The sequence below is a fragment of the Porites lutea genome, chromosome 9, assembly GCF_958299795.1.
Source record: "Porites lutea chromosome 9, jaPorLute2.1, whole genome shotgun sequence".
Lineage (NCBI taxonomy): Eukaryota > Metazoa > Cnidaria > Anthozoa > Scleractinia > Poritidae > Porites > Porites lutea.
In genome coordinates, this window is record NC_133209.1 from 22,978,086 (window position 1) to 22,991,194 (window position 13,109).

Genomic DNA, 13,109 nt, shown 5'->3' on the forward strand with positions numbered 1-13,109 from the left:
GTAAAACGTGTATTTAAATGAATCTTTCTGTAAAAAAACGAGGCCTTAGGAAAGTTTATAAGGTATAAAATAGTCTTGGAAAACGGTTTGCCAAATATATTTTTCTTTTGTTTGGGACTTGCTAAGATTGTATTGAGTCAACTAGACGCTTAGAATTCGTAATTGAACTTATTCTTTGGGTGATCCAAAACAAAGCTAAACAACGACTAAAGTTCCGTCTGCACGTGCTCTTCTGGGTGAGTCGCCTGAAAAAGCAAGGGATCGGGTGTGTCGCCTTCGCTTAGTGCAAGGGAACTTGGTTGGTTATGGCTCGTGAAAAATAATAGAGATCGTTCGTGCAATGGTATTTTATTAAAAAAACAAATAGGGGGGAACCGCGATGGACGCAACCATTCAACCAAAATTCGTTTCGATTCCCCCGTAAATTTTTTTGAAAGAAAAAGAAAGCTACTTAGATTTAGAAATATAAATTTCGGGGGAGCAGAATTAAAAGTAGGGACTAATCCCTTTTTTGAGAAAAGGCCGGTGAAGTCTCCTATTTAAATTCTGCTCCCCAGAGAAAGCTACTGTGAAAACTATTTGAATTTATAGTTAATGTAAATTCTATAAAATTTAAATCGCTGCGCTTCGTTCATCTTCGGTAAAGAAATGCATATTGATTCTGAGGTCTCCCCTGTTTGTTGCAAAACTCTTCTACACCGCCACAAGTTTTCCAACTGATGCAATGTTTGGAGCGATTTTCATTCTATCAGGTTCTATTTTTTAGTTGTGTCCGTCTCATCAGCTTTTTAGTAGTGTCTGCTAAAACGAGCGATTGAAAGATATGTCGGATAAAGCTTCACAGGAGGCCACGAAAGGAGATTCGCATTTCTGCTCAAGTATGGTTTCAAGCTGTCAACGATCTATGCTTGGCTGAATTTAAACAATGGCCTTCTGGTCAGATGGGGGACAAATTTTCCCCCATATTTCGGTCGCTAAGGCTTGCGGCTCGCCATGCAAAGTTTGCAATTGAAATCACAAAAAGATGGAGGGTAGGCACTGTAAATCAAATGCGATATAATGGTTTATAATTATGACTGGCTAGCTTTATTTGATTTATAGAACAATGCCATGTTAATATATGATTTTTACCCTTTGTATCACCCCCAAAATATCAGAAACAGCTCAACCAGAAAGAGGAAAGCTGGCATCCTTGCTGAGTTGTTCACACGTGTACTCCCTCGTTTTCATTTCGTGTTTTCAGGTTAGGTAGACACAAAAGACCCACCTCAGCAAACCCTTTATTATTTACTATTACCTTGAATGCTTGGAGAAACAAAGAAGCGCCGAACACTCTTGGCAAATTTTTTGAAAAACACGTCGAAAGGCTAATTTTAACAGGCCAATTGCATTTCAATAATTTCAATAACGCGTTTTTTAAGTGATAAGAGCTTGAACTAAAATTAAAGTAGATTTTAATAGGATATAAAGTTTCTATGACAGCTTAAAATGTCAAATATGTTGCATATTTTAAGGTCACACTGAATAAGCGTTGCAGTATAGATTCATTTGAAAGTAAAGGTGTAATGTATTAGAACTGGAAATGCTGGAAATTGTTTTTAGCCACTTTAACAGACAAATACTGATTGTTAACCTAAACGGATCCTGGTAATTTGATCGCTCTAAATAGGAATGCCAGAGTCTACGCTAAATCGCCCATCCTATGACTGTGTTTATAGGGCTAGTACCGGATCGGTGGATTAAATGGGCTGGTGATTTGATCACTCTAAATAGAACTGGCTGTTCAAGTCTACGCTGAAACTCCCAGCTCATGGCTCTTTTCACTGATATGGACCGCTGCTGGTTTGGTTATTTGATGACTCTGGAGACGACAGCCCAAGTATACTCTGAAACTCCTGTCTCATGGATCTGTTCATCACGCCATAAATGATAGGATTGATCCACGACGAAACGAAGCAGAAGATCGGATAAATCGGCTTAGCAGATGAAGGAATAGAAATATGAAAACCAAATACTATGACTGAAATCACTATAAAAGGAGCCCAACAGATGATAAATCCGAGGACAGCAGCAAAAAGGACCCGAGATGTTTTAATTTCTTGTGCACTTATTCCAAACTGGTGTGCTTCTTGTAATGAATGGATGACGTTTTTGTTATGCTGCCGTATATTGCGATAGACTCTATTATAACAGAAGCCTATCACTAACATAGGGATGATAAAAAGGCAACCAAAGTAAATGTAGAAGATGTTCTCCATATGTTTATCGTTAAACGTTGAACGGCAAAATAGTTCGTAAGGCGACCACTTATATTCAACAGGAGCTGCGAACCATATCAGAGTCTGAAAAATGCAAAGAATCCATACAACGCAAATCGACGAAAACGTCTTCTTTCGGCTAAACAACGTCGAGTATTTTGGGGCCTTAACAACGCAGTAGTAGCGATTTATTGACGCAAGCGCCAGAATGGAAGTTGATATCTGACCCCATAAAGCTGCAACAAAACCAGCAAATTGGCAAAAGTTATAGTGGAATGGCCACCTGCGCAATCCTGAAGCAAGTGTGCTTGAACAACTGACAAAGACAGCCAATATTAAATCAGCTATGGCCAGAGAAAGTACGTAGAAATTGGTGACTGTACGTAATCTTCTGTTTCTGTAGAAAGCGAGGCAAACAAGAGAATTTCCTGTAAGTGATAAAACGGTTGTTAGAGCGAGAACAGCAGTATGCAGAACGATCTCTTGCAGGCTTCTTGTATCTAATTCGAATGCTTCCTGTACCATAACGCTGTTATAATGCATGTAAAGCGGTTTGGACATGCGTCAAATTATGGGAATCGTGCCTTAAATACGATGTATGGACGTGACTGTTATTGGTTCAAATAGCCTTATTTGCAATTCAATAATTATTATTATCAGGTGGAAAAAAAACACTACTGAAAAGTGCAAATATTATTCCTGACATTTTAGTGAAAGCAATCACAAAAAATAAACAAAATCCTGTAAAGTTAGATGGAGTTCATCAGGGTAGGCATGTCGACTTTTTTCCCCAAAACAAATGAAATAAGAATTGTGACCCTCCACAGGATTCTGATGCTAAAGGTGAAAGCACGCTCACGACATGCCTCCACTTTAAAACAAAATAATTTATTTGAAGACGTTTTAGAGCACCTGCCATTTTGCCTCATTAGCAATTTCTCTCGTTTCAGAGGACACGCTTTGAGAAAATTATGCGTGAGCAAGTCAAACAAAAGAGCGTGTTAAAGTTTTTAGAAGCTTTCAGTGTGAACAAAAGCAAGAAAGGGTTATCTAAAGCGTGCCAGTGAAACGCGTGGTCAGGGTCAGGTTCGGGGTCTATCTTTTTTTTTTTTAAAGAAAGCTGTTTTAGGGTCAGGGTTAGAGTTGAGATTAACCCTAACCTAACCCCAACCCCAACAACAGCGTTCTTTAAAGAAAAGATAGACCCCGACCCCTCGTTTTACTGACACCCACTGTAGGAGCTACAAACTTGATTCTCGGCTGTTAGATGCAAGAATCGAGTCTAGATTCTTGAGTTAGGGCGAAAAAAGGATCTTTTTGGTATTCATACAGGGTTTTGAGAAAACAATTTATTTCTTCGCATCTACAGAAATTAACCGCTCGTCAGTGCTTTCATGCCGCGTGCACCGCTCATCCTACACTTTCACGAATAAAAATTTCACTTTTAGCCGAAAACCAAAGGTAGGTTGCTTATCTGAACTTTTGGAAAATTGTGTCGGTGTATTTAGGTATGAAGGCTATCTGGTGAATTATAAAATATGTTTGTTTGGTGCACAATTTGCTTCGGTTTGGCTGTACAGTCGCGATCGCGAAGGAGAAATACGATCTTGAAGTTTATTAGTCGGGAATGGTTGTCAAAATGGCAATGTTTGCGAGCCGTCCTATAATAATCACAAAATGTACTGGGAGTATAGGAGACGTGCGTTCGATATGTTTGACAGGCGTACAGGTAGCAGTTGAGAGAGAAGGGTGGATGATTCTTGCGATAGATAAATATGATTGTAGCTTGTTTTGAACGCAAGGGTTACGTTCGGCGAAACCTCTATTTAAACTGGTGATGTTCTACGGGGCGCAGTTGTTCGAAGGCCTTTTCAGCGCTTAGCCCGTGTTACTTTTTCTTTTGTTCAAAAACATTTCTTCGGATAATTTTCTCTGTTATTTTTATGAGCATCCAATTATCAACTTGTTGACAAAATGAATTACACTGAATTTACTTTTTAAGCTTTCACATTTGAATTCAAATTTCGCACTAAGCCTGGGTTTACTTTTCTTAACCTACAATAGCTTTGAACAACCCGGCCCAGCTATTGTTAAAAGCTAACAGTTGACAACGTTTTAGATGTAATCGATAATTTTAATTATTGGGAATTCCACATGTAGACAATTACTGAAATTTACTATAAAATGAAACCGTTACTGTCAAGAAGTCTTCTTAACTTGTGCTGATATCAAAGACCCAAGACCACTGTTTTTGTGGTGAACGTCACGGGCACAATTAAATGAATTGTGTTTGCACACTGGTTCACTTACAATACTCCTTTAAATTTCACACGTTTCAAGTGAATCATCAAAGCTGTCAGTGGAATGTGTGTGCTCACGTCAACAACTTTTTCAGTAATTTGGTCGAGTTTGTTGATTTCAGTAACTCGAGGGGCGCTACTGTGGGCTGGTTTAGAAGCTTTTCCGAATTAATAACATACAGCTGAAATGTTTGTTTGTCCGCTGCCGAAAATATCACAAGTCAAGATGAAAAGGTGCCGCCGAGCTTCACATCTCGGTTTAGATACTTTGTGGCACAACGGCCGCTGAGCTACTACACCACTCGGTAGATTTACTCTGTTGCACAACGGCCACCGAGCTACTACACAACTCGGTAGATTTACTCTGTTGCACAACGGCCACCGAGCTACTACACAACTCGGTAGATTTACTTTGTGGTACGACGGCCACCGAGCTACTACACAACTCGGTAGATTTACTTTGTGGTACGACGGCCACCGAGCTACTACACAACTCGGTAGATTTACTCTGTGGTACGACGGCCACCGAGCTACTACACAACTCGGTAGATTTACTCTGTTGCACAACGGCCACCGAGCTACTACACAACTCGGTAGATTTACTTTGTGGTACGACGTCCACCGAGCTACTACACAACTCGGTAGATTTACTTTGTGGTACGACGGCCGCTGAGCTACTACACAACTCGGTAGATTTACTTTGTGGTACGACGGCCGCTGAGCTACTACACAACTCGGTAGATTTACTTTGTGGCACAACGGCCGCTGAGCTACTACACAACTCGGTAGATTTACTTTGTGTGGCACAACGGCCACCGAGCTACTACACCACTCGGTAGATTTACTTTGTGGTACGACGGCCACCGAGCTACTACACAACTTGGTAGATTTACTTTGTGGTACGACGGCCACCGAGCTACTACACAACTCGGTAGATTTACTTTGTGGCACAACGGCCGCTGAGCTACTACACAACTCAGTAGATTTACTTTGTGTGGCACAACGGCCGCTGAGCTACTACACAACTTGGTAGATTTACTCTGTGGCACAAAGGCCACCGAGCTACTACACAACTCGGTAGATTTACTCTGTGGTACGACGGCCGCTGAGCTACTATACACTAAACTCGGTCAGATTTACTTTGTGTGGCACAACGACTACCCAGCTACACAACTCGGTAGATTTACTTTGTGGCACAACAGCCGCCGAGCTAAACAACCCGTTTCATTGATGCATGCACCAGGAGTCGCAAACATTTTCCAAAGACAGTGACGAACCATGCTGAAATTATGAAGGCTTCATTCAAAGTAAAATTTTACTCAGGTTGTTGAACGCTTTGGAAGATTTAATAAACCCCTGACAAACACAGATCGATATGTATGCTTTACGAAGACAAACAGCAAAGATGAACGCCGAGGACACATGAATCACAATGTGAGTTAACGCATCAAAGTGAGGCCAAACATAAGCAATCGCTTCATAGCGAGGCAAACGTGTGTCGACACAAATGCAATCTCGAAAAAACCTCCCTTATTAATTGCACAGGACATTCAATAATGCACAGAACACCCAACACAAATTAAGAGTTGCGTTCTCGTACCTCCAACGCAATAACCTGGATAATATAAAGCTGAATAGCTAATAAAGTTCCCTTGATGTAAACAAGGCGATTGGTCCTGATGCAATTTCACCTAGAATTCTTAAGGAATATGCTGCTGAGTTGGCACCATCAATATCACAACTGTTCAATTTTTCATTAAATCATGGCAAGTTACCAAGTGTCTGGAAATCTGCCAATGTTGTTCCAATCCATAAATCTGGTGAACGAACTTTGGCTGAAAATTATAGACCAGTTTCTCTTACAAGTATTTTAGTGAAGTGTTTGGAGCGTATCATCCATAAACATATTATGAAGTTCTTAACACATCATGGGCTGCTGAGTGAGAGCCAGCATGGTTTTAGAGAAGCTAGTTCATGTGTCACTCAACTTCTTCAGCTGCTACACTCATGGTACAGTTCTCTTGAGAAAGGTGACTCAGTCGACGTGATCTTTCTGGACTTTGCAAAAGCCTTTGACAAGGTTTCTCACCATCACTTGCTTTATAAGTTGCAGTGTTATGGCATTCGGGGTCATTTGTTTTCCTGGTTTCATGACTATCTGTCAGACCGTACACAAAGAGTCATTATTGGAGGTCATTCATCAGAATGGATGGAGGTGTCCTCTGGTGTTCCTCAAGGGAGTATATTAGGGCCACTTCTTTTCCTGCTGTATATAAATGACTTCCCCCTTAGTGTAAGCTGTAGCACAGAGCTTTTTGCTGATGACAGTGTACTCTATCGTAAGATCGCATCTGTAGATGATTGTGTCGAGTTTCAAGATGACCTCTTGTCTGCCGCCTCCTGGTGTGACTTGTGGAAGGTCAAGCTGAAGTCGGAAAAGTGTAAGGCTCTACATGTTACCACGTCCAATTGTCCTTTAGTTCATCAAAAACAAAACAACTAAATTTTGTTTTTTTTTGTTTGTTTGTTTGTTTTTGTTTTTTTTTTTCTCTTAGTACCGCATGATGTATAGTTATGTATAAGTTTTCTATTCTTAATTGTTTTATCTTTTCGTTTTGGAGGGCAGTTTTTATATGGGAATTCAGTTTCCCCCTACTGCTTTCCTTTACCTATTGTACTTTTATATATGTATATATATTTTTATTTTGTACATTGGTAAAAAGAATTATTAAACTTAAACTTAAACTTAAATCTCCAAGTGTACCGTTCCAAGCAAATCAGAAAATGCTGACTTCGAAATTGTGTTTCAAAAATACAAGTAAATTCAGTTTGTATACGTAATTTAAAACCTCTTGATACTTGTACACACATCGCAACTTTTTACAAAATATAACAGCACCTTTATAACCAAAACACGTAGACATTAAGGATGATGACCGGTTTCGCTAAGAGTATTTTATCATATTCTGACGAGATACTTTAACTTAACTGTAGCGGAAGTCAAACAGACACGAATAACAAGACAAGTCCTTGTTTCTTTCTTTAAAAAAGTTGTTGTTTTCGTTTCAAAAGTACCGAGCCAAGCGAGGAAATTGGCTTCGTCAAGGGATTATTCGCTTCTTGTAATAGCCCTTTTGTATTAGTTGTTCACGTGAAGAACTTTCGGTAAACGCGAAAAACTTTGCAAAATTTTGTTAGCTCGGGCTGAAAGAGCATATTAAAATAAGGTAACCTGTACATTTTCAGCTGTTTATCTCAAAAGTAGCGATTGCAACGGCCTCCGAAAATTAGAGGGATTTGTATGAGAAAAAACAACTTTTGCCACTCAGTAGGTGAATGGTTTTCCACATAAATCTTTGTAAATTTCTAAATTTTCAAACTGTCGTGAAATTTTTCCATAAGCATTACGGAGCTCAAATCTCCTTTTAATTCATAACAGGCAATTTGAGCCCTCAAAAGCGTAAGGAACAGAGGTAACGACTGTTTAAAAATTTTAGAATATTACAAGGAGTTGAATGGAAAACCACCAAAAATCGAACTTTTTCGTGTTTACAGAAATTGATCACGTGATTAACTAATGCAAAAGGCCTATTCCGGAGCTAAAAGATATATCGGTTAACCGAATTATTCTGGCTCATGGAATCAGCCATCAATTGCAATGGCTCTACTGTAGGCGCGGAGCAAAATCTTAGTGACCGATCGTTTATTACGTCGTAGGGAAAGATGGGGGTTTTGGAGGGGGCGGGGTACAATTTTCTAAGAGGTTTTATTATTTTTTTTGGGGGGGGGGTCGACATTTTAAAACACAGGACTGGCAGTTTATGTAGAAGTTGTAGAACTATATTGTGAACTATATTGCAATTCCACGTTTCCTTCAAAAGTAATAAATAGAATGATATGTGTGGAGAGAAGAACTTAGAAAAAATTCTGAGTTCTAGATGGGAATTGAACCAACGACAATCCAGACACTAGTCGGATGCTCTAACCACTGAGCTACTAAGAACTCTAGTGATGAGCAGGTCATTTGTGGGCTGACATCACAGTTATATTAATTAAGATTGAAAACAAGGCTTTACTGGAACTTAAGGATGCCTTCCTTAAAGCCAAAAACTCAGGTGCAAAAGAAAGAGGAATTGAAACAACAACAGGAGCCGAGAGAAAAAACGTACTTATAATGTAGTTGCCATATGAATTCAGATCAAAAATACTACTCACAACCTTATAGATAACTGACAGAAGTGCTCATCTGAATCACCATCTTTTTGTCTGTGATCAATGTAAGCAAACAAGTTATTAAAACACTGTGAAGTTCTTCTCTGACAATCAAGAGAAGTTGAATATGGCGCACTAGGAGCCAATGCGGGCAATACTACTCCGGTTTCCGTAGAATGAAGCACCTCATCTTAGCAGTATGTCGACGGCACCTGCGTTGTATTTGTACTCCTTTCTGAACCCCTTAATAGCCATTTTTTATAATTTGGCCAGTTTGTTTCCCGTTGGTAAGTATCTTTTAGAAACAAACATGGCGATTATCCCTTAAAGAGTGACTTTCCTAATTCTTGCTTATTTATCTGTTTCAGTGAAGTCTCAGTTGCCTCATAATTATCAAAAAACCCGTGAGGCATGTGCATTTTTAATAAAAGTATGACAACACCGATCGCACGACAATGAAATCGCGTTTCCTTATCAATAATTTGACATGATAGTACAAGTTTAATCGTCCAATTCTTAAGGATGCCTAGGAAAACACTCTGAAGGAAGTGGATTGTCGACTAAAACTCTATCTGTACAAATCGTGAGCTGACTCCCATTTCAGTCATGCGTCTTACACCGCATCACGCAATAGAAGAGGGTTATAAAACTGATTCGCAAAACAAAGCGTGCAATAGGTCATTTGCATGATGGCGTCATTTTACTACTACGATCAGAGTCCTTTTCGTTTTTCCTTTCATATTCAAATTTGGTAACCCCAGCGAGGTTTGAATAACAAAAGCCTTAATTTGCACAAGAAAGCAAACCCTTGGTCTTCTCTGGTCGTAGTAGTAAAACGACGTCATCATGAAAATGGCCTATACAAATCACAAAAAGATGGAGGGTATGCATATTTTACGGTCACTTTGAATAAACGTTGCAATATCAATTAATCAATTGAAAGTAAAGATGAAATGTATTAGTACTGGAAATGCTGGAAATCGTTTTAAGCCACTTTAACAGACAAATACTGATTGTTTACGTAAAGCTTCTGGTGATTTGATCGCTCCAAATAGGAATGCCAGAGTCTACGCCAAGTCTCCCATGCTACATGGCTCTGTTAAAAGAGCTACTGCCGAACGGGTGGGTTAAGTCTTCTCGTGATTTGAGCACTCTAAATAGAGGTATCCGAGTATACTCTGAAACTCCCGTCCTTTGGCTCTGTTTATAGGGCTGCTGTCGGATTGAAAGGTTAAATCTTCTGGTGATTTGGTTACTCTAAATAGGAGTGTTTAAGTCTATGCTTATGGCTCTTTTCACTCATACGGAGACTACCGGTTTGGTTATTTGATGACTCTGGATACGACAGCCCAAGTATACTCTGAAACTCCCGCCTCATGGCTCTATTCATCACGCCATAAATGATAGGATTAATCCACGACGAAATGAAGCAGAAGATCGGATAGATCGACTGAGCAGATGGAGGAATAGAAATATGAAAACCAAACACTAAAATTGAAATCACTATAAAAGGAGCCCAACAGATGATAAATCCGAGGACAGCAGCGAAAAGGACCCGGGATGTTTTAATTTCTTGTGCACTTATTCCAAACTTGTGTGTTTCTTGTAATGAATGGATGACGTTTTTGTTATGCTGCCGTATTTTGCGATAGACTCTATTATAACAGAAGCCTATCACCAACATAGGGACGGTAAAAAGGCAGCCAAAGTAAATGTAGAAGATTCTCTCCTTTTGGCCATCATTGAACGTCGAACGGCAAAATAGTTCGTAAGGCGACCATTTGTATACAACAGGAGCTGCGAACCATATCAGAGTCTGAAAAAGGCAAAAAATCCACGCAACACAAATAGACGAAAACGTCTTCTTTCGGCTAAACAACGTCGAGTATTTTTGGGCCTTTACAACGCAATAGTAGCGATTTATTGACGCCAGCGCCAGAATGGAAGTTGATATCTGACCCCATAAAGCTGCAACAAAACCAGCAAATTGGCAAAAGTTATAGTGGAATGGCCACCTGCGCAATCCTGAAGCAAGTGTGCTTGAACAACCTACAAATACAGCCAGTATTAAATCAGCGATGGCCAGAGAAACTACGTAGAAATTGGTGACTGTACGTAACCTCCCGTTTCGGTAAAAGGCGAGGCAAACAAGAGAATTTCCTGTAAGTGATAAAACGGTTGTTAGAGCGAGAACAGCAGTATGCATAGTGACCTCTTGCAGGCTTCTCGTATCGAATTCGAATTCTTCCTGTTGCATAACGCTGTTATAATGCATGTAAAGCGGTCTGGATATGCGTCAGATTATGGGAATCGTGTCTTAAATACGATGTATGGACGTGACTGCTGCTATTGATTTAAATAGCCTTATTCGCAATTCAATAATTATTACCGAGTTGTCTAAAGCACTACTGAAAAGTGCAAATATTATTCCTGACATTTTAGTGAAAGCAATCACTGAAAATAAACAAAACCCTAAAAAGTTAGATGGAGTTCATCTGCTCGCTACTGTCAGATTAGGCGTGTCGATTTATATTTTTCCCAAAACAAATGAAATAAAATGTCGGGTCTTTTCTCCACATCCGTTGTCCAAATAAAAGTCCATTGTTCACAGTTTTTTGTTGTATGCCCCAAATAAAGGTAAGCCTTTATCCAATTTCCTATTTCTAACAAAAACTTTATTAAACACCGATAAGTTGGCCATAGGAAAATAGGGCGTAGAGTTTTCAATAATAGTCATATCGATATGTGTAGTAGTTTACCATCTTTACGTACTAAATTGAATTGCCGCATATTTCATATTCATTCCAATAGTTTTTTAAAAAAATCTTACACCCCGTTCATTCATCACTTTACTTATGAATATTACGTCAAAGCATTTCTATTTTACCGAACCAAATTTCCAGCTTTTTTTCCATTCTTAGCCACTGAAATCCTAGAGCGCTTATCAAAAGTCAGAACTGGGGCCGGATCAGTCTTTTCTCGAAATTTCGCTTAAGACCCACCACTGCCAAGCATACCCGTTATGAATAGAATGATCTGGCTGAATGCTAGTGATTAAAAAGAGGAATTCTCTTTACATCTTGACCGGTCTGGCAGGCTAGTTATAACTTATGGAAAGCGCCCTTAATCGTTTGTATATCGTTAATGCGCACAATAATTGACTCCGAAGGGTGTAGTCCTTATTGTTCTATTTTCGACATTCGACAGTGCCCTGCAAACTTTCCTCCATGGTCTTTCACTGGGGTAGAAAAAAAATTAGGTTCCTCAACTTAAAGTTCGCCCTGGGAGCGACAAAACGAGTACCGAGTAGCCTGCGAGCAGGCTCAATTGTGGAAATTCGGGAAACTTTCGGCGGAGCCGTTTCTTAATAATTGCTATCTCCACCGCCAACATTTTCCCCAAATTTGCCCAAGTGAGCCTGCTCGCAGGCTAAGTACAGAGCGAGAGGAACAATGTGGCCTCTTCAAGTTCAATTATAAATTAAATTTGAATCGAATGCTTCCTACTCCATAACCCTTGGATAATGCAGGTCAGGCGGTTTGGACTTGTGACTATACTGAAACATTTCAGGTCAGATCAAGGGAAACGTGCCTTAAAGGATGCATGTACGTGCATTGCTATTGAATCACCTGGCCTTCACTGTTTAATTGTTCTTATTGGGCTGTATAAAGCACTATTAACAAAAAACAAACTAACGTCATTCAAAGTTCTCTACCTTCTTTGCATACTAATTTGGATTGTTGCGTCATGACTTCTTCATAGCTTGGATTTGCTACAAATTAAAAGAAAAACAGTAGTAGTATGTCACGTTCATTCATTACTTAATTTAATAACTTTGGCGTCAAAACATTTCATTTTTTATTAGACCACATTTTCAATATTTTCACTATTAGCTATATCTGTCTCCTTAATGTATGCAATAGTCACGTACGAAGAGCTTTTTTTGCATTCGATGCCACTTTGGCTGTCCCAGCACAACTGAGGTTTCTCCCGATCGGTAACTGGTATTTAATTTGTGCCTCAATTTGGAGTTGCCCGTCAGCCTTTCCTACAGATGCTAATACAATCTGATTTTGTATCTCACAGATATATTTCCTGCTGTGTTCAGCTTTGCCTGCTTAATGTAAGATCTGTTAAGAATAAGGCAATGATAGTGAAAGACTATGTTGTGGACAATGATATTGATATTATGGCTTTAACAGAAACATGGCTGCGACCTGGAAATACCAATGATGTTGAAGTGGGAACTTTGTGCCCTACCGGCTATAGGTTCCTACACGTTCCAAGATCTCATTCCAGTGGAGGAGGAGTTGGTGTGTTATTTAAAGACAATCTTAAT

General features: G+C 39.5%; 2 protein-coding genes across 2 annotated transcripts; both read right to left on the minus strand.

The window, feature by feature from the left end:
- Nucleotides 1-1,557: 1,557 nt before the first annotated feature.
- LOC140948466 (melatonin receptor type 1A-like) lies at nt 1,558-2,802 on the minus strand. Its single transcript, XM_073397706.1, has one exon. The coding sequence runs from the start codon at nt 2,799-2,801 to the stop codon at nt 1,821-1,823; it is 981 nt and encodes a 326-aa protein (XP_073253807.1). The 5' UTR covers nt 2,802; the 3' UTR covers nt 1,558-1,820.
- A 7,141-nt stretch (nt 2,803-9,943) lies between these two features.
- Nucleotides 9,944-11,027, minus strand: LOC140949055 (melatonin receptor type 1A-like). Its single transcript, XM_073398302.1, has one exon. The coding sequence runs from the start codon at nt 11,025-11,027 to the stop codon at nt 10,023-10,025; it is 1,005 nt and encodes a 334-aa protein (XP_073254403.1). The 3' UTR covers nt 9,944-10,022.
- Nucleotides 11,028-13,109: the final 2,082 nt, after the last annotated feature.